Raw genomic sequence first — 22,706 nt, 5'->3', positions numbered from 1 at the left:
TCCAAGCAGAGCATCAGTGAGCAGGTCATTACTGTGTTAAGTGCCAATTGATAAAACTGTTGACGACTCCTTGCATAACTTTGCTGATGATCGCAAGCAGACTGAGAGGATGTAATTGGCTGAGTTGGACTTAATCTGCTTTTTGTGGACAGGACATACCTGGGCAATTTCCATATTGTTAGGTAGATGCCAATGTTGTATCAGTCATAGAACTGCTTGGCAAAGGGTGCAAATTTTCAGTAATACAGCTGGGATACTGCCAGGGCCCATCACCTTTCCTGTATCCACTGCCTTCAACCATTGATGACATGTGGAGTGAATCAAATTGTCAGAAAACTGACATTTATGATGGTGGAGACCTGAGAAGGGGGCCTAGATGGATCATCCACTCAGGACTTCATGCTAATAATAGTAGCAAACGGTTCAGCTTTATCTTTTGCACTTGATGTGCTGGGACCCACCATCAATGTGGATGGGATGCTTTTTGAGCTGCCTCCTGTTTAATTGTCCATCACTGCTCACAACTGGATGTGGCAGAACTTCAGAGCTTTGGTCTGATCCTTTGGTTGTTATATTGCTTAGCCCTGTCAATAGCATGCTGCTTATGCTGTTCACCATGTATTGTAACTTCAGCAAGTTGGCATCTAATTTTTAGGCCTGTCTGGTGCTGCTCCTGGCATATTTTCCTACATTGCTCATTGAACCAAGGTTGGTCCACTGGCTTGATGTAATGGTAGAGTGAAGGATATGCCAGGCCATGAGGGTACAGATCGTGGTTGAATACAATTCTTTTGCTGCTGATGGCCCATAAAGCTTTGGCAAATGCGCAGTTCTGAGCTGCTAGATCTGTTCTAACTCCCATTTCACATACTGGTGGTGCCACATAATATGAAAAAACAGTGCTTCAGTTTGTTTTTTGTTCAACAAACGATTAATTAATCAGTTGCATTTCTGTTTTAATATTTTATATGGTCTGAGCCGCACATCAGACAAAATAGACTTGTTATAGAATGCTGCACTTCAGAAATAATTGATCTGGCAGCAGATTGACAATGATGATGGAAGGCAGGATTTGATGAGTCACCCCGTAATTTCCCAAAGTAAGTTTCATCAGCATGAGAGCCTGCCAAAGAGAAGCCAAAGCGCTCATCACAAGGGAAGGACAGAATATTAAGGAGTTTATCTGAGTTGTCTCTCTTGTTACTGGTCCAGAGCAGCATTAGTAATTGTAGAGTTCCCTTCCATAATTATGGAAAACTGCATGATCTTAGCAGAACAATGAGTGTGAAGAGTGGCAGCAAAGTCGTAGGGAGAGGGGGTTATTTCTTGGAGCAAAATATACTGTTGTAAAACAGTATATATTGGTGTGAAACCTTTTGTAACCAACAGAGGGGGCAGACTGGGCCTCTGTTTCAACTCTGATCTGAAACTCTCATATTGCACTGAAGTTTCAGCCTCGACACAGACTTGATATGCCAAATGGCCTCCTTCCATGCTGTACTATCCTTGATTATCTGCTCAGCTGTCTGAGTGGATTATGAATTCACAACCTTTCTGACTTGGGAGTATACTACCAACATAGCCACGGTTGATAGGCTCATGTTCAGGAACTCAGCCTCTGTTAGGAAGAATGGATAGGCCAAATAGTAAATATTTTGAAAACAACTGACATTGTGGGGTGGCCAAATTCAAGCTGTTAGAATTGATTCCAATCCTATATGAGTGGATTTCCAGCAGTCTAATGTAATACTTGATGCAAATAGCCCATGTCCTGTCCTGGAATAAATAACCTCTTAAAGTTCAGAATGTAATAAACACCATTCTCTTGCCTCACATCTTGCAAATTTATGCTTTTTTCATAGGTTTGACAGAGAAGGGCATTTATAAAGCAATGAATTCCTGGTGCTTAGACCAGAGAAGGGCTTTCATAACATAGATATAGCTTGAATTCAAGGTCATACGTCTTGTATTTCTGTACTTCTATGCATATTCTACAGCAATCTACCTTTATTTGGATGCACCACACCACAAGATTAATAGCAGATTTGTTTGCACACCATTTACAGCATTTTTGGTCAGTTATTGATGTAGCCTGTATTGACAACTGTTACCTACTCCCAGAATCAACAAAAGCAGTCTCTCCCCAATAGTTTCAATATTAAAATTGTAGATTTTTTTTGAATTACATCAATTGAGGAAAAGGTGTATTGTAGACTAGTACTTTCCATAATTGTTCTGTGCACAAGGATTACTGAAGCCTAACATTCAGCAATGTGAAATTCTTATTAATTTATCTCCATCCCAACTTACTTTGACACCATAGGGACAGCATGTAGTAATGATTCTGATTACCTATTTTGCCAAGTACATCACAGTTTTTGAATGAGCAAAGCCTAATTTGGCATTATTCATCAAATAACTTCCAGTTGACTGCCTATTAAGTTGTTATAAGCCTGGAAAAATAGTATTGTAAAAGCCAAATATTGCCGATGTTGGAAATCTGAAAGAAAAACAGAAAATGGTAGAAATACTCAACAAATCAGGCATTATCGGTGGAGAGAGAAATAGACTTAATGTTTCAGGTTGATGACTTTTCATCAGAACTGGAAAAAGTTAGAGACATACTAGATTTTAAGCATAGAAGTAAGGAAAGGGGGAGGCAAGGAAAGAACAAAGACATCATTGATGGGGTGGAAGGCATGGGAGATTAAATGATAAAGGGGTGATAGTGAAAGGAAAAACTGTGTGGTAATGGGATAAGTAAAGAAACTCTGGAGAGAGGTCTAGAGGAGCTGGAAATGACTACAGCAGAATTATAACCAACACCTACAGTCCAAAAGATTCTAACAGTAGGTTGTGATCTGAAATTATTGAACTCAGTGCTGAGTTTATGTCCATGTGACAATCATAATATTCTTTCATCTCCCATTGCTTGATGTTTATTTAGAGGCTATAAGTTTATTCACCAATGTATTAATCCTTTCTTGACTTATGAAGGTAGCCTAAAGGATCCTCATAGTAGACATTTGCCCAATCTGATTTTGGTGCTTCACAACTTTGTGACATTTTTATGATTTCTGCAATGGAAAGCAGCCTTGTTGATTTTCTTGATTTTACTTAGGAAAGTTAGTTAATTGCAAGAATAACTGACAGGATAGGTTGGTCCATAGGTTTAATTCTAAGTTGATCCTAACATCTGTGGAGTAATTTTGTGATGAGAGAATTCTCCATACCTCATGATTGTAAATTTGCTATGATGCACCCTGATTGAAAATCAAGCCAAAGTTGGTTTCTTCACAGATTTTGGCTTTTCTAATTTGAGCCAGTTTCAGGTGCCATGAGGTGCATTGCTGAACTGTATGAGTTACAAGGTTATTGACTTGATTCCCAGTGGAGGGTAATTTATCTAATAATAGTTGTGCTGTCTGCATTCCAGAACCATGTAGTTTCCAAATTCCCAATTGCTCCCAATGTCAAATTACTGACTACTGTTGAGAAAGAGTATGTTTCAACATTGGTTGAGCACAGCTCGGGCTCACCCATGCTGGCTTGCAATTTTTTTCAAGTCATCTGCCCAGCCTTGCATGTGAAGAATGACCACTCAGGTAAGATATCATAGGAATGTCAGTACATATAGACCCATACCCCAGCTGAGAGCAAAGGAGAAAATTCAAAGAAAAACTGTTCTGTGGAACTTTCAATGACTAGTATTATGTACTAATTTTTAACAACTTTGTCATTGATTTCTGCATTAAGACAGATTATTATACCTAGAAGTTATATTTTATGGCATAAGCCCTCTCTTTAGCTTGGCTGGTTTTACAGTCGGAAATCCCTTTATAGTTCTAGGTTCCTGCATGCAGAAAATCCTAAGGTGTTAAATTTTCAACATGTTTTCTTTTATGTAGTTCTGGATAACTTCATGCTGTTTCACTTCTTTCATTAATCAAATGAATAAATTCTGTTATGCTTTTGTGTTCTTTAACACAGTTTGATTACATTTTATTCGTGATTTACTTTTCAGTCTACAAAACTATACAAACAAAGTGCTCAACAGTCTTAATGCAACTTCCTTTTGCCTGCCTGGTTTGAGGTTTCTGCCATCTGTCTGTTATTGAGCATTGTCAATGGTTTCTATTCCCAATACCAAATTTTATAAAATACAGATTAAGGCCTAAAATGCATGGCAATAAATGTAAATTGTGTTCTAATTTTGATGGCTTTATAGATTCAATGGTGATGCAATATTTCCTTTGCTGACCATTTCTTCTGTAATTTCACTTAAGTTTTTATTGTCAAATTTGACCATCTTTTTCCTCTTGAAATTTCCTATCTCTCAATTACTGATACACTTTTCACACCCAAGATCATCTGTTTCTGTAGTTACTGCTTTGCAGATAAACTGCAATGTATAGTTTATTTATCAGATCACATCACTCAGGATATTGGAGTACCGACAATAAATATGATCTGCTCATGATGTAGCTTCTAAGTAGTTTTTAATATCTTAGATAAAGAAATTCCAGGGAGTGGGCACCCTGTTTTGCAGTACTGCTAAGTTCTGTTTTCAGCATGTGGCCTGGAATATTCCTTTAACAATCCTTATACTGTGCTCTAGTCAGTTAATAGGTACAAAATAGTTTTCTGGAACTCATTGCAGAGCAATTGAATTGAATCATAATTTCTCATATTGGTAGCTTCATATGAAAGTAACTAGCTATCAATACTAATTCAGTAATAAACATTTGTCGACCTTTTAAATACTTAGTGTTTTTTTCTGAGTGATTGTTTTAAAACTTATGCATTCTTAATGCAATCATAAGTGCCTCAAAAGAGAAGTTAAATAGTTGTCATTTGTTTTTAAAATTGATCTCAGCTTTTTTGATGTATGGACTTTTGGAAAATTCTGAAATGCCACATTAGAAGTTGTCAAAGTATTGCTATTGTATATAGGCTTGTTGTGATTTTAAAAAACGCATAAGAAAATAAAACAATTTAAATAGTGCTGGATATAGGTAAAATTCCTAATCATTTGGATGATACAGTGCCACTAACTTTTAATGTAGTAAAGATCCAGAGGTGTAGAACCTCCTGGGGGAGCTGCTTTAATTATGCTAGAGCTAAGCTTTGAAGAGATTTTGATGATAAGTAAAGGAGTAACCAGATAGTGGGATTTAGAGTGTGCATTCCATTGTGTAGGGGCCTTCTGGTACCAGTGCTGATCGGAAAGGGAAGCAAACTGGGCCAGAATTAGTGGAATAAGACTTTGGTAGTGGTTTTGGAAAGATGGAGCTCATATGGTGGAGCATTGGTAAGCCAGTGTATCAGATTTTGGGAATTATACCACATTCCCAATTTAAACTTCTATGCTACAAATAGAGCTAGGAGTATAATTGGATATATAGAATCATAGTTCCCTTCTTTGACGAAATTTCTATTTGGAATTTACAGCCAGATCTTCCGAGCAGTGGTAGTGATAGTCAGATTGCCACTCTGCTCGAAAGTTCCATTGACTTGACATTGCGGCACATTTCTTCGGGACCCTTCCGAGCCTGGCTTTCACAGAAATGTGCAGTGTCCATTGGGGAACTCCATCAAAGTGGAGTAGAGTCAGGATAAGACAGGACATGTTCCCCCCACCACCCTTCCTTTTTATGGCACTAGCTGCTGTGTGGTGAGGTTAAATGTCCAGTCTGAATGTTAGCGAGTGGATGAGTGAGTAAATGGATCAGTGGGTGAATGAGTGAATGGGTAATTGGGTATGGTCAGTAGTTTGGATAAAGTGGGTAGCTGAGTGGTTAGTTGGGTGAGGTGGGTGAGTTGGTGGATGGGTCGGGGGGTGCTGGTTTAGGTTTGGGGGGGTGTTGTTTGTCAGGGGGTGAGGTGGGCTGGTCGGGTCAAGGAGATAGCCGGGTGGCCGGGGGTGTTGGGGGGTGAGTTGTGAAGTTACTGGATGTTAGACTAGGTTTTTTCTGTCCAACATTTCCTGGGTAACTATTCAGGGTAGGTATCACAGATCTGTCCCAAGTTCCTGACTCCAACTCAGATTTAGAGATATTCGTCGAGGATCCCAGGGAGCAGGGAATTGCCCATCAGTAGTTCAAACTTCCCAGGCAATTCCCAAGCAGATCCACACGTCAGGACTTCCACAGGGTCCACAGGCGCATATTTGGTCGTCTGTCCAGGCTCCAACAATACGAAGACCAGAAGGTTTCACCCATTACAAAATTAAAACAGAAAATGTGGGAAATACACAACAGGTCTGACCTGGAAGTTCCCCTCTAAGTCACTCACCATCCTGACTTGAAGTTATATCACCATTCCTTCACTGTCGCTGGGTCAAAATCCTGGATCTCCCTTCCTAATAGCATTGTGAGTGTATCTACACCACACGGACTGCAATGTGTTCAAGAAGGCAGCTCACCACTACCTTCTCAAGGGCAATTAAGGACGGGCAACAAATGCTGGCCCAGCCAGCAAATCCCACATCCTGTGAATGAATTTTAAAAAAGCATCTGTGGAGAAAGAAACAGAGTTAACGTTTCATCTTGATAACCTTTCACCAGAACGAGTCTTCTAATGACTTGCCACTCATCTTTGCAAAAGCGTACATTTTTTATTTCAATTTGATACTATCTTTAACTTCCTTAGTTAGCCACAGGCGGTGCATCCTTCTCCTAGGTCTTTCTTTCTCACCGGAATGTACCTTTGCTGAGTGTTATAAAATATCACCTTAAATGTCTGCCACTGCACCTCTACTGTCCTACCTTTTAACCTAATTTACTAATTCAGTTTAGCCAGCTCTGCCCTCATACCCTTTATTTAAGGTTTAAAAATGAGTCCTCGACCTGCGCCTCTTACCCTCAAACTGAATGTGAAATTTAATCATGTTATGACCACTGATACCTAGAGGCTCCTTTACTCTGAATTAATTAATCCTGTCTCATTGCACATTACCAGGCCTAGAGTAGCCTGCGGTCTGGTTCTGGAATGTGCTGCTCTAAGAAAGTGTCACAAAAACACCCTGTGAACTCATCTTACAAGCTACCTTTATCAATCTGATTCGTCCAATCTATATATAGATAAATAGTACCTTTCTTACAAGCCCCCATTACTACTTCCTGTTTACTTCATCCTACAGTGTAGTTACTATAAGGGCATCTTTAAACCACTCCCACCAATGGCTTATCTTTGCTATCTCTTATCTCTACCTAAACTGACTCTACATCTTGATCTTTTGCACTAAGGTCATTTCTCACCATTGTAACACCATTATCCTTAATTAACAGAACTACCCCACCATGTTTTCCTGGATTCCTGTCTTTCCAAAATGTCAAGTACTCTTGAATATTCAGGTCCGAGCCTTGGCCACCTTGCAGCACATCTTTATAATGGTTATCAGATCATACATATTTAAATCTATTTGAGCTAACAATTCATCCGTTATTTTATGAATGCGACATGCATTCAGGTACAAAGCAAAATGCTGCAGATGCTGGAGGTCTGAAATAAAAACAAAGTGCTGGAGGAAGAAACGGAAAGCAGGATTTTTCACTCGGGGGGGTGGGCCCGACATACTTACGCATAAAATGATGCGTGATGACGTTGGGCATGCGTCCCGATATCATCGCACTGAGTTATGATGTTTCGATCAGTGCGCGCACGCCGGAGTCAGCTGTGTGCTCACCGATATGTAAGCGGCCTATTAAGGCCATTAAAGAACTAATGAAGGCAATTGTAAACGCTGCCTGTCCAATTTTACGGATGGCAAGCAGACGAGAAGGCCATGCGATCTTCATGTTTTTTAGGAAACCTCATCCATGAGCGGGATGAGGTTTCCTAAAGCTTTTATTAACTAAATTAAAATGTTCATAAATAAACACATGTCACAAACACATGACACATCTCATATGACACAGTCACATGAGGGGACATGTTTTAATAAATTTCTTAATCATTTATTTAATTTTTTCAACATCGATTCAATCTACCTGAGGCAACTCTGTGGCCCCAACTCTCCCTCCTCCCCTGGCCTGCACAGATAGCGCTACCGCTCACATATTATGCTCGGTGGGCCTTAATTGGCCCGCCCGTGTAAAATGGCAGCATGGAGCCAATCGTGGGCAGCGATTGACCGCCCCTGCCCGCCCCTGCTGTGCCCGCCCGCCACCTGAAATATTCAGGCCATTGTTCTGAAGAAGCGTCATAATGGACTCGAAACATTGACTCTGTTTCTCTCTCCACTGATACTACTAGACTGGCTGAGTTTTTCCAGCACATTCTGTTCTTATTTCAGATACGGAGCCTTTAGTTCTGTCTTTTTACTATTTTTGCAAACTGTGGCCTTATCTGCTGGTGCACTCTTAAGTTTGTACACTGTCCCTTCCTGCACATTTGGGTTATTGTTACCCATGTTGCTATCCTGTACTATTGCCTTGGCCTTTCCCTTTAATTACCACATCTCTGCTCACATGATCCCTCCCCGCCCCCAGCCCAAAACCATTTAGTTTACAGCCCTCTTTACTGCCCTAGTTATACGACTCACCAGAACACCGGTCCCAGCATAGTTCAAGTGAAATCCGTTCCATCGGTACAGCTCCCACTTTCCTCAGCTCAGGTGAAGTACCCCATGATTTGAAACCCTTTTCTCCCACCCCAATCTTTGAGCCATGCATTTAACTCTCTAATCTTATTTACCTTACGCCAATTTGCTCATGGCTCAGGTAGTATTCTAGGGATTATTACCTTTGTGGTTCTGCTTTTTACTTTTGCCCCTAATTGCTCATAATCCCTAAGCAGGACCTCTATCCTAGTCTTATCTATATCATTGACACCCACATGGACCACAACCACTGGATTTTTCCCCTCCAACTGCAAGTTCCTCTCCAGCCCGATCAGGTGTCCCAAACCTTGGCACCGGGCAGGCAACATAGCCTTCTGGAATCGCTCTCAGCTGCAGAGACCTGTGTCTACCCTCCTGACTATACCGTTCCCTACTACAGCTTCATTCCTAGTTATTCGTTCATCTACTCTGCAGACCCCACTCTCATTCATTCAAGGTGCAAGAACCTTAAACCTGTGGATAATTGCAAGGGCTGTGGATCCTTCACCTGTACCTTCTTGATCACTTTACCTTCCTCACTTGCAGTCACACCCCCTTTTCCTAACCACCAGAAGACCTTGTCCTCAAGGGTGTGACTGCCTTCTGGAACAAAGTGCCCAAATAACTTTCTCCATCCCTGATACATCACAGAAATGTAACAACTTTGTGTATTTTTGTTAATCTAATGCAATCATACAAAATTACAACCCTGATCCAAAAGCTGGACTTTGGAACCCCAGCTAAAATAGCCTGACCGCTAAAATGTTTTACTTCACTCTGTTTTTCCTGTTGTCTTTTGCAGAAATGTCTGTTCTCAGTACCATTCTTTTATTAATGTATAAGTCCTCAATCTGAATCCCAAGATCTGTTTGAATCAGCAATTTCAGCCATGTGCACATAATTGGGAATGTTTGTTTAAACTTTGTATCTGGCCCATTGGGGTCTGTGATATGCATCTAAGTGATCCAACAAGACTAAAAATTGGGAGATTCCCACTGCTGTGTAGCGCTAAATCTCTGAATCATCTATTTAATGCACAATAACTATTGAGCGATACTGTAATTTGAATGTGTGTAATTTAATTTATAGGCAAATGAAATGCCCAAACTGACAGAACAACTAGCAGGCCCATTACGACAGATGCAGGTAAGGTATTTCTTAATAGCTAGTTGTCACTGAAACTGCTCTTCTGTTTGGATGTACTTATTCAGACACTTAGGGTACTGTTCATACACTTGTACAAATCATTAATAGCTATTTATTTTTATTGTTGTATTTCTACTTAAAGTGACAAATAAGCCATAGTTTTGTAGCTATTTTTCTGTTACAATGCCTTTTGGGATCGGTTTTGATCATATTTTGTGCACAGAATCCCTCCACAGACCCCTCGCCCCCATCCATCCTCCCACCAACAAAAGCTTTGGTAACTAATTTTACAATGTGTACAAAACTAGCTGTACTTTTCTGCAGAGAAATTTTTTTCAATTTTCCCAAGATTTCTTCAGTACTGCTTTCAAAGCAAGTTCTATAAACTAAAATAACATAACATTTGTGCCACACAAGTGCCAGACAATGGCCATCTCCAACAAGAGAGAATCGAACCATCTCCCCTCTATGTTCAATGGCATTATCATTGCTGAATCTCCCCACTATCAACATCCTGGGGGTTACCATTGGCCAGAAACTGAACTGAACCAGCCATATGAATACTGTGGCTACAAGAGCAGGTCAGAGTCAGAAGTGTGATAGAATACTCTCCACTTGCCTGGATGTGTGTGTCTGCAATAACATTGATGAAGCTCGAAACCATCCAGCCCATTTGATTGGCACCCCATCCACCAACTTCAACGTCCTCTCCCTCCACCACCAAAGCACAATGGAAGGAGTGTGTATATACAAGATGCACCAAGGCTTCTTTGACAGCACCTACCTAACCTATAACCTCTATCACCTAGAAAGACAAAGGCAGTAGACACTTGAAAACATCACCGCCAGCAAGTTCCCTTCCAAGTCACTCACTGCTCTGACTTGGAAAGACATCACTGTTGCTTCATTGCCACTGGATTAAACTCGTGGTTCCCTTCTAACAGCACTTTGGGTTGTATCTGCACCAGATACAGCGGTTCAAAAAGGTGGCTCACCATCACCTTCACAAGCGCAATTACAACTGGGCAATAAATTCTGGCCTAGCCAGTGACGCCCACATCGCATGAAAGAATATTAAAATAACTGCAAGTTTCCAAAACAACATATGTTTGTTACCTTAAAGTTGCTATTTAAGTATCTCAAGGCCCTTTACAGGTTATGATATTGAGCCACATAGATGTTAGGTTAGATGACCAAAAGCTTGGTTTTCAGTCCCGTCATAAAGGACGAAAGCAAGGTACAGAAGGCTTAGAGGTTTGGGGAGGGAATTCCAGGGCCTAATCAAGGCATGGCCACCAGTGGTGGAATGATTAAAATCGGGAATGCGCAAGAGGCCAGAATTAGGTGTGAACACATTTTGGAGGGTTGTGGGGGTGGAGAAGATTACAGAGCTAGGAAGAGGTGAGGCCATGGATAGATTTGAAAACAAAAATGAGAATTTTAAAATCATTGCTTGAATAGAAGCTAATGTAAGTTAGTGAGCATAGGAGTGATAGGTAAAGGGGATTTGGTGCAAATTAAGACATGGACAGCAGGGCTTTCAATGTCCTCAAGTTTATGGAATGAATAATATGGGAGACCAGCCAGGAATGTATTGGAATAGTCAAGTCCAGAGGTAACAAAGTGAGAGTTTCAGCAGCAAATGAACTGAGACAGGAACAAAGTGGGGTGATGCAATGGAGGTGAAAATAGGCAGTCTTAGTGAGGGCGCAAATATCTGGTCGGAAATTTATCTCGGGGTCAATATGACACCAAGTTTGCAAACAGCCTGGCTTAATCTCAGACTGTTGCTAGCAAGGGGGATGAAGTTGGTAGCTAGGAAACATAGTTTGGAGCAGGAATCGAAAGCAATGGTTTCAGCCTTCCCAATATTTAATTGTTACTTACTGCTTCTGTCAAGGTCTCACATGACAAACTGGTTAAAAGAATAAAAGCTCATGGGACCCAGGGGAATGTGGCAAGCTGGATACAAAATTGGCTCAGTGGCAGGAAACAAAGGATAATTGTTAATGGTTGTTTTTGTGACTTGAAAGCTGTTTCCAGTGGGGTTCCACAAGGCTCAGAACTAGGTCCCCTGCTTTCTGTGGTATAAATGATTTGGACGTAAATGTAGGGGGTATGATCAAAAAGTTTGAAGACAACACAAAAGTTGACCACATGGTAGATATTGAGGAGGATTGCTGTATACTGCAGGAAAATATCAATGGACTGGTCAGATGGGCAGAAAAATGGCAAATGTAATTCAACCCAGATAAGTGTGAAGCGATGCATTTGGGGACGTCAAACAAGGCAAAGGATTACACAAAAAATGGAAGGATACTGAGAGGTGTGGAGGAAGTGAGAAACCTTGGAGTGAAGGTAACAGGACAGGTTGATAAGGTGGTTAAGAAGGCAAATGGAATCCTTTCATTTATTATGTAATTAGTGCTTTTTTTTATTTGTCCATAAGATATGGACATTGCTAGCTAAACCAGCATTCATTGCCGATCCCTAATTGTCCTTGTTCAGAGGGCATTTAAGAGTCAACCATGTTGCTGTGAGACAGAAGTCACATGTAGGCCAGAACATGTAAGGACGGCAGAGGAGTCAGTTACCAAGGGACACAGATTTAAGTTGATTGCTAAACAGATTAGAGGGAATAATAGGAAAGACCTTTTCACCAGAGGGTGTGGTAGCTGTTTGGAATTCGCTGCCCAGATTGGTGGTTGGGGCTAAAACCCTCAACTAATTTAAAATGTACCTGGATCTACTCCTGAGGTGCTGTAACCTGCAAGGCTATGGTTGCTGGAAGGTAGGATTAGAATGGGCGGCTAGTTTTTTTCAGCTGGTGCAGACACGATGGGCAGAATGGCTTCTTTCTATGCCCTAACTTTTCTATGGCTATTTTAGCTAAGGCATAGAATATAAGAGCAGGGAGTTTATACTGGAACTAGATAAAAGATTAGTCAGGCCACAACTTGAGTACTGTGTGCAGTTCTGGTCACCTGATTATAGAAAGGATGTAGAGGAGATTTACAAGGATGTTGCCAGGGCTGGTACTTGCAGCTTTGAGGAAAGAATGGATAGGCTGGGATTGTTCTCCAAGGATCAGAGGAGGCTGAGGGGAGATTTGATTGAGATGCACAAAATTGTGAGGGGTCTGGATAGACTGAATGGGAGGAGCCTGTTTATTTTAGTGAAAAGGTCAGTATCAAGGGGGCATAGTTTTAAAGTAATTGGTAGAAAGATTATAGGGAAAATGAGGAAAAGAAAATTCACCCAGAGGGTTATGGGAGTCTGGAACTCACTGCCTGAAAGGGTAGTAGAGGCAGAAATCCTCAATTCATTTAAAAGGTGTCTGGAAATGCTGGAAAGTGGGGTCAGGCTGGGTGGCTCGTTTGTCGGCCGGGACATACAGGCTGGGCCAAGTGGCCTCTTTATGTGCCGTAAACCTTCTATGATTCTGTTAGGTGCCATTTTCAATACTCTGTTCAGGATATTGAAGCAAATAATTCAGATTGATTGGGGTGGCTACCAGCTTGTAATTTACCTTTTTTTTCTCTGTAGTTGCAACTACCTTAGCCTTAACACAGACGTGGTGGTTTAATTTTTGGGAGATCAGTTGTGAGGAAATTATAGACAGAAGAGGTTTTCATTTGCTATCTTAATCAGTAAAGAAGTGATTTGAACTCAAGCGGTCGAAGGTTTTACCTGAACCTGATAGAGAAACAACCCTGTTTCTCTCTCCACAGATGCCGCCAGACCTGCTGAGTTTTTCCAGCATTTTCTGTTTTTACTTCAGATTTCCAGCGTCCACAGTATTTTGCTTTTATTATACAGAAGTATTCCATACATTTGCCATATGCAAAGTTAAATGTCTAAATCTAATTATAATCTAATCTAATTTTTTGATATTTAAATATAGGTAATTTAAGCAAAATTCAATAGCTAAGTTCTGTAGAAGAGTCATATTGGAATCTATTTCACTCTCCACAGATACTGCCAGCCCTGCTGAGTTTTTTCATTTTATTTTTATTTCAATAGTTTCAAACTTGCTTCCTGAGTTTCATTTTGGTTAAAGGTAAATGTGAACACTATAAGCCAAGAAAATTGGAAAAACAAGTCAAGATGTGCCATACAAAGACTTTAGGAAGACTTGCATGATCTGACATTAAATATTATCTGAATAATATTGATTCTAATGTATATTGTGTTTTATTGTCTTGCTGTTTTATTCTACTTTCTTACGGGCTGCATAAGCCATTAAATGACACAGAAATTACAATGCAGAAACAAGCCTTTGAGCCCAACCAATCCATGTCGGTGTTTATCTCCACACAGGCAGCCATACAAATTTTATGGGCCATCCTTTTTCTAAGTAGCCTCTTTATTTCAGTTTCCTTCAGTCATCTAATGTCCTCTTAAATATTATGTAGTTTCAGCTTCAGTCACTACTCCATATATCATACTACAGCCTCTCGATTCTCTTGTCTCAGGAAGAAAGTTTCTGCTGCCCTTTTAAATCTGTTGCAATTAATCGTATAACTATATCTTTTCATTCTAGAGCCCACATTCTGTTCCAATCCATGGCACTATTTGAAGAAAAGCAGTTTTTCCCAATAGTTTTGCCAATATTTATCCTCCAATCAGCACCACAAACAGTTTAATTGGTAATTTATTTCACTGCTATTGTGAGACCTTGCGGTGCATTAATTGGCTGCTGCATTTCCACTCTTTACTGCAATGATTACACCTAAATAGCCAAGTGGTTATGGTACTGGGTTTGTAACCCCAAGATCAAGAGTTCAAATCTCACAATGGCAAACTATGGAACAATGTTACTTCATCTGAAACAGATGGTTTGGGCTTGGCCTAAATAGCCAAGTGGTTATGGTACTGGGTTTGTAACCCCAAGATCAAGAGTTCAAATCTCACAATGGCAAACTATGAAACAATGTAACTTCATCTGAAACAGATGGAAACAGGTTTACTCAAAAAGAGTATCAAGAGTTCAAATCTCACAATGGCAAAACTAGCTTGGCCTAAATAGCCAAGTGGTTATGGTACTGGGTTTGTAACCCCAAGATCAAGAGTTCAACTCTCACAATGGCAAAACTATGAAACAATGTAACTTCATCTGAAACAGATGGAAATGGGTTTGTACTCAAAAGAGCTGATAGCAGTTGACCATGCTTTGCTTGGCCTAAATAGCCAAGTGGTTATGGTACTGGGTTTATAACCCCAAGATCAAGAGTTCAAATCTCACAATGGCAAACTATGAAACAATGTAACTTCATCTGAAACAGATGGAAACAGGTTTACTCAAAAGAGTATCAAGAGTTCAAATCTCACAATGGCAAACTATGAAACAATGTAACTTCATCTGAAACAGATGGAAACAGGTTTACTCAAAAGAGTATCAAGAGTTCAAATCTCACAATGGCAAACTATGAAACAATGTAACTTCATCTGAATAGGAACAGATGGAAACGTGTTTGTACTCGAAAGAGTTACACCTGAAAAGCCATTCATCACCTGTGAAGTGATTTGAGATGGGTTGGCGTCATGTAACACACTATACAAATGCTACTTTCTACTTTTTCTTTGTATCTCTTAATCATTTTAAATAGTTCTATTAGATCAACCCATAATCTGCTTTGTTCTTACAAAGTCAACATCAATTTTTCAAGCCTTTCTTTGTATTTGTATTTGTATTTGTTCATACCTCGCAGTATTCTATTCTGTGTTAATACCCTTCTGATTACCTCAACACCCTTTCTGCAGTGTGAAGCTCAAAACTGCACAGTACCCCAGCTGTGGTCTTACTAGGATTATATATAGATTTACTATTAGATCTCAACTACTTTTTTCCATGAAATTCAATATTCTGAGAGCTTTTTTAAGGTGCGATTCACTTGTGGTGTTATTTTAATGTCTTGTGAATCTGAACATCCAGATCCCTCGGCTCTTTATTTCACCTGGCATTCCCATTCAAATCATATACATTATTCTTTTTAAAACAAAATGTATCACCTCACACTTGCATTGAATTCTAACTGCTCACTTTTGCTCATTGCACCATCTTATCAGTATTTTCTCGCAGCTTTCATTAGTCCTTAAAATGATTTACTGTGCCTTCTATTTTTGTATCATGTGCAGAGTTGAACACTACTCCTGTGCCCTATATCCAAATGACAGTGAACTGAAAGAGTCTCTAGCCAGTAATCTGTGATTCTGCTACCCGTTTCCAAAAGTTACAGTTATAACACGCATTATGTAGCACCTTTAACATAGTGAAACATTCCAAGATGCTTCACAGGAGCTTTATCAAACAATATTTGACACCAAGCCATATGAGGCTTAAAATAGGTGACCAAAAGCTTGGTCAAAGAGATAGAGTTTAGAGTGAATCCTAAAGAAAGTTAGAGGGGCGGATAAGTTTAAGAAGGAAATTCCAGAGCTTGGGGCATAGAAGGCACAGCCAGCAATGGTGAAGCAATTAACCACGCTAAAATTAAGCACCCTTGATTTTTTTCCTTCTAAACAGTTTAGGATCTAATTTGGTACCAATTTTCTCCCTAACTCTATACCCTTTAGTTTTTTACAAGAGTCTCTACTTTTGTATTTTGATCATAAAGTCCATGTACTCCACATTTTCTCTTATCCATCAATCTGTCACCTCCTTAAAGATCTCTTTTCAGGATTGACTGAAATTTTTGTTGATCCAATTTCATTTTTAACTAAAGTCTTCAGAATTTTACCATAGATATTAAACTAAACTAGCAAGTAATTACCTGAGTTAGCTCTGTCTCCCCTTTTGAAAATAAATATTACATTGACTCCTCTTCAGTCCTCTGACACACATCCAGTCCCAGTAGAATCCTGAAATATTTCTTCCCTGATTTTCCAATGAATCCTCCGATGTATCCCGTTAAGACCCCACACTTTGTCCCCTTATCCTCTTTTAGCTTAACTGCATTTCCGAATATTTTATTTTTTATTATATCACCACAATTTTATATTTTTTGCAATACCCTCCTCTGTGAACACTGAAGCAAAGCTTTCATTGATTTCAGCATATTCTCTACAAACTCACTATCTTCTCTAAGACACCCACCTGTGAATTGACAATTTTGTTGATATATTTATGGATTACATTATTATTTTATATATTTTTGAGATTCTCTCCTCATACTACCTTTATGGTTTTCTTATCCGTTTTTTAATCTCCTTCCTTATTTTCCCATGTTCTCTCATCATTTTCATCATACTCTTTGGCCCATTATGTTGCCAGTGGTTTTAGCTTGTTTTTACAGCATTTTGAAACATTAAATGATTTTCTTTTTTCATAGATGTTCTGCTTTGCAGTCTCCCATACTGATCTACAGTACTTCCTGTGTGCCAATATCTCTTTCCACCTCATCTCACAGAGTTTTTTCCTCATCTTTCAAAAATATGCCTTAAATGAATCTGGTGCTCTGCTTTTTGTGCTATGTTTTTTTCCATTTTATTTGAATTTAAAACCATTTAAGAATAGAAGAACCGGGAATAGGCTATTCAGCCATGTTAGCCTGTTCTGCCATTCAAGAAGATGGCTGATCTTCTACCTCAACTCCACCTTCCCACACTATACCCATATCCCTTAATTCCCTTAGTACCCCAAAATCTATTGATTTCTACCTTGAATATGCCCAATGACTTGAGTGTCCACAGACCCCTGGGGTTAAAGACTTGAATTTATATTCTGTGCACCACATTTAAATTTTTTTTTAAAATCCTATATTTACCTCTCAATCAACACCAAAATAAGACCATCTGGTCACTTATCCCATCATTACCTCTGGGAGCCCGCCACCCACAAATCAGGGTTAATATTATTGTCGATAAAAACAAAAAAACTGCGGATGCTGGAAATCCAAAACAAAAACAGAATTACCTGGAAAAACTCAGCAGGTCTGGCAGCATCGGCGGATGCTGCCAGACCTGCTGAGTTTTTCCAGGTAATTCTGTTTTTGTTTAATATTATTGTCACTATCTGTGACATTCTCAGTCACATTTATCTCCCCTACCTGACCATGTTACACGTGAGTAGATCTAGCAATAACTCTCCCTTTATAAGCAGACAGGTGTCATCAATGCAGTTAGCAATATAATTTGAACATTAATAAATACCAACACCTCTTAAGCATGGAGAAGACAAATCCCTTGTGAAACTATATGCCTGTTCTGTGATTGCAAAAACCTGAATTGAAATTAACTTCAGGTAATGTTTTCTCGTGTCTGATTTCAGGAATGTGCTAGGAGAATAGCCAAAGTTTCAGCAGAAGCCAAACTGGAGGTCGATGAGGAAATGTACCTGGACTCATTTCGTCCCCACTTAATGGACGTTGTATTTACATGGGCGAATGGAGCCACTTTTGCTCAGATCTGCAAAATGACAGAGGTTTTTGAGGGTAATAAATATTTTTATGAATTTTTTTTGAATATAACAATGTTCTTGGTAGCATACTTTTTTCCTGCAGCTATTTTGATTTAGCATTTGAAAAAAAAGTTTCCTTTATCCATGTGAAGCCACAAGCTTATTTATAGGTATCAAGGCAATATCACAGATTGATGCTTTCAAGTAGTTTTGCATCTACAGTTTGTATTTCGTCCATTAATAGCTATCCCAATATCATTTTAGATGCACTAAATGCTAAAACCTTGTTTCATAACTTTAATTAATAACACTTGGAGCTTTAAACCTGCATGCATAGAGTTTTATTTCCATATAACATACTCCTGACATAATAAATAATCATTTGGTAGTGTAGAGCTTGAGTATCACTGAAAAAAGACATGTCAAACCTTTTTGTCTTGCACTCTTCAGGACATTTGTAAGAATACCAAATGTAAAGGGGGCAACAATTTATACTTCATGAGAAGAGAATGCATTTGGTATTCTTGCAAATGCCCTGATGAGTACAAGATGAAAAGCTTTGATGTCTTTTTTCAGCGATAATTATAATACTTTTCAGTTGTAGTTGTAAAGTTATTTCACTTACAATGAAGCTGGGAGAAAATGATCTCCTAATAACCTTCATGTAAAACCTCTGAGGAATAGAGAACAAAGTTGATTTGAAATGCCAGAGAAATGGGTTGGAAGTTGAAAGAACAACCTGTTCTTTGCATGTGACCATAAACAATATCTGGGCCCTCGTAAAATTGTCATTAAGAGTGAAAAGAAAGATTAGGAGAAATTTCTTGACAAACCATGCAACGCTTTTCTATAGGGAGTAATTGAGGCAGGGACTTGCATATTTTAAGGGAACAGTGGATACATTTTTGAAGTCAAGGAATGTAAATGTCTTTAGGGACAATATGTAGTTAGTTTACAGATTGTTGTCATTAGCAGGGTATCATAGGCACAATGGGCTGGTGCTTTCTTTTATGCTGTGCAGTGCTATGATTAATTGTTCTAGTTTGATTATGCAGTACGTTTAGTTCATTCTTCCTCTTAGTATCACTTTGATAGTTTCTCTGTGCATGGCCTTTGGTTGTTAAGTGTTAAAGTAGGATAATTAAACCAAATGACATTAGCTGATTTTGGAATTTATCTTCTAATATCTTTCAAGCCCATTTTGAGAATTAAATTTGTGAGCAAAAATTATGAATTCCAATAAATTGAATACAAAAATATTTTGGTCTCCATGGTTTATAGTCCCTGGCCAAGAGCATTGACAGCTGGCCCGTTCTTTTCAGTATCAGCCAAATGGCAAGAGGTATAATTAGCCCTTAGCGGATCCATGTTGATTTTTTTTTTCTTCCCTGAATCAAAACCTGTTACTTTCCTTAGCTACAGTTTCAAAGAGAGTACTAAGGCAAGGAAATTGAGTGGAAAAGCCCCTCAAAATCATAATAGGTTCTGTAAGTTTTTATGCAAAAACATTTTCCAATACATTACTATTAATAAAGATGCTTCCATAATATCCATTTTTAACATACTTTGAAAACCCCTTTTTTTCACCCCAGCTCCTTTTTTAAGTTTGGCTATGTGTCTCCTGTTTCTCAGACCTCTTTCATGTTATTGCTCTGGCAGCCACCAGGGGCACCTGACAACAACTGTCCTTCGGATTCCCCCTATGGAGAGCTGCCTGCCTTCATTGCATCCATTAATTACTCTCAGCAGCAACTAAAATTTGGGATTAAACATAAACTTCCTCCATTCTGGCGCTACACTGCACTGTGTCACAGCTTTGTCCTCCATAACATTCAACCTTTATGTTTATTTTAATTTGGATTTCACAGCTGCATATGTTAATCTAGATGTATTTTTCATTCCAAATTTCAATCTTATGTAGTCCAGATCAGCTTTATATGGCTGGTCATTTCTGTTAATTCAGCTGCTTTCAGTATGTATATGCATAGTTAATTTTCCACATTATGTTTCACGATGGAGATAGAGCTCGGATGAAACTTGGTACTTTCACTTGACTGTTGCCAATGCCAGGCTTTTATAAAGAGTCTACCCAAAACCTTAAAACCTAAGAGTAGAAGCTGGCAAAAATTTGTTTAAGAGCTTTTAAGTTCAAGAGATATATGTGATCAAAAAGGACCTACAGTCTAACATTTGCCTGCTCCCACTGGCCTCATCAACCATCTCAAAGCAATGTGGCTGGTCTTAAATGTTTTGATGCAGACATCCAGGATAATGAGTCAGGTTACTGACAATATCACAGTAGTCTTGCACTTCAGCAATGTCAGCACCTTACTGGTCAGACAAAAGGGAACTAGCGTTGCTTTTTGTTTTTAAGATGTGAGCATAGAAGGCCTGAATCTTTCTTTCTTGGGTAGCCTATCCTGAATAAACTAGGTAGATATTTTTGTATTTACTATTTCCTGTTAAAGATTGCTCTCATATCAGCTCACAATCAGTGAACTTGATATAGTGACAGTGAACCCATTGTACCTGACAAGAATGCAAAAGCGTATATTTAAATTCCTAAAGGTAGATTGCCTCACTATAACCATAGAAGAACACATAAATGTTTTACACTGCTTTGTTCAGGGATTCAGATTTAACTGGAGATGGTGGACAATTTGTTTATATCTCTATGTAAAGAAAGCTCATGTTGAGCATTTGATTTCTCAGTAAGGGACATTGATTTCTCTCAAACTTTCACCTCCTCGTTCTTTATATAGAGATGCTTCCATTATGTTCCAAAGCAGTGAAAATAATTTAGCCCCTTCTAATCACACAGGGCTGTAATAAAATCCTATTCCCAAAATAACTGCAGCTGAGAAAACCATTCATCCCATCTCAGTATTTCCATTCATAACAGACCTATACTTCCCCCATTGTTGCACCTAATTGTTTCTTTAATGATTCCAGAATTTTCACCTCTCAACATTCTGACCAGAAGTCCAATCTATGTATTGTTTATTCTTTATGTGAAAAAGATTTTAAAGTTACCTTTTACTACTTTAACCTGTCTCCTGTTCCCACTGTATAATTTAAAGTGGTATTGCATGATTTATCTATTTCATGCAAGAAATTATGTCTATCTCTATAAGATGCCTCTGTTTCAGCCTGAAAAACTCAAGGTTCTCAGATCTTGTCTCATAACTCAGACCCCTAATCCAACGTTCAGCTCCAGGCTCTTCTCAATAATCAGAACTGAGTATAGTACTCAAGGTGTGTGTAACCAGAGCACACTTGATCATAGTTTCCTGTGATTTATATTGCAATGTTTTGGCCATGGAATTTAATGTCCTACTGGCATTGTTGATTGCTCTGCATAATCTGGAGTATTGAGTCAAGTAAAACACTTATGTTTCTTTCAATTTAAATTATCAGCTATTTCACCATCAGTCTGGAATATTTGTGTCACATATTTTTCATTTTCATGTGTAATATTTTACCCTTGTCTGTATTAAATTTCACCTGCTATTGTTTGACCCACTCATTTTAGTTAGCTGATTCTTCAGTTTTACAGCTGGCACCTTTTGATTCCACTGAACTTCCTAATTTGGTATAATTGGCAAGTTGAACCAATTTCCTTTGAGTTTCAGATTCCAAGTCATTGATGTAAATTAGAAACAGTAGATATCAATATTGCCCCCCTCCACCCACCCAACTCACATTAACTTACTCTCAAATGAGGTATGATTGGAAGCTAGTTGCATTCTAGATTTTTAAGCATTGAAGTCGGAAGTTTTGCTAACAGCAACAACTTGCATTTGTATAGTGCCTTTAACATAGTAAAACATCTCAAAGTACTTCACAGGAGAACTTAAGGTTGTCAATGATGCTTTACTAACCTGTACTTAAATGCTTGGATTAATAGTACATTTGCAGTGAGGAGTTTGTACTGGTAACATGTAATTAAAGATTAAAATGAAACCTGATCTGTGCCAAAGTGCAGCGTGGCTCTGCTTTTGGAATGTGTAGCAACTTTAGTTGCCTTGGGTTTCTGCCCTGTTATGATTCATTCCAGATGGGTTTGGGGCTTCTTGGAACCATTGGGATTCATGGATATAAGTTCATTTGCAAGTATGCCAGCTTATTTGCAGGGGTTCTGGCAGCTTTGTAGACCAACAAACAAAGAAAATAGTTTATTTTATCATGCAAAAATAAAAATTGTTCCAATAACAGCCCAGTTAATGTTGAAAGTAAATGTGCTACATTTTTTGTTAGGTTTTCAAATCCCTGTATGTACAAATGATGCACAGCCTTCTCAAAATGCAACTATATTTGCACATAATGGTGGAGTCCAAATCTGAGGTTTGTGCCTTGTGGATTACACTTCCCTGAGCAACCACCATATCTTTTTAATGACACATTAGCTTTATTCAGCAATGCACATTGCTGCAACATACATTAAATAAAGCTAATATCAGTCACATTGCAAACATGATGTCATGACACTGGGCTTGTCACTTTGTAGTACTCCACATTTAAACAATGCATCCAAAATGAATATATAATGGAGTGTGTTTA

General features: G+C 38.9%; 1 protein-coding gene across 1 annotated transcript in view; it reads left to right on the top strand.

Annotated features, from left to right (window-relative positions):
- mtrex (Mtr4 exosome RNA helicase) overlaps nucleotides 1-22,706 on the top strand; it is a 163,301-nt gene that overhangs the window by 134,505 nt on the left and 6,090 nt on the right. The window contains exons 24-25 of the mRNA XM_041193483.1: nucleotides 9,692-9,748; nucleotides 18,018-18,180. Coding sequence (XP_041049417.1) covers nucleotides 9,692-9,748; nucleotides 18,018-18,180 — 220 coding nt within the window. The remainder of the gene's footprint in view (nucleotides 1-9,691; nucleotides 9,749-18,017; nucleotides 18,181-22,706) is intronic.

Source organism: Carcharodon carcharias, chromosome 1, assembly GCF_017639515.1.
Source record: "Carcharodon carcharias isolate sCarCar2 chromosome 1, sCarCar2.pri, whole genome shotgun sequence".
Taxonomy (NCBI): Eukaryota; Metazoa; Chordata; class Chondrichthyes; order Lamniformes; family Lamnidae; genus Carcharodon; species Carcharodon carcharias.
This window is presented reverse-complemented; position numbering and strand designations above follow the sequence as displayed.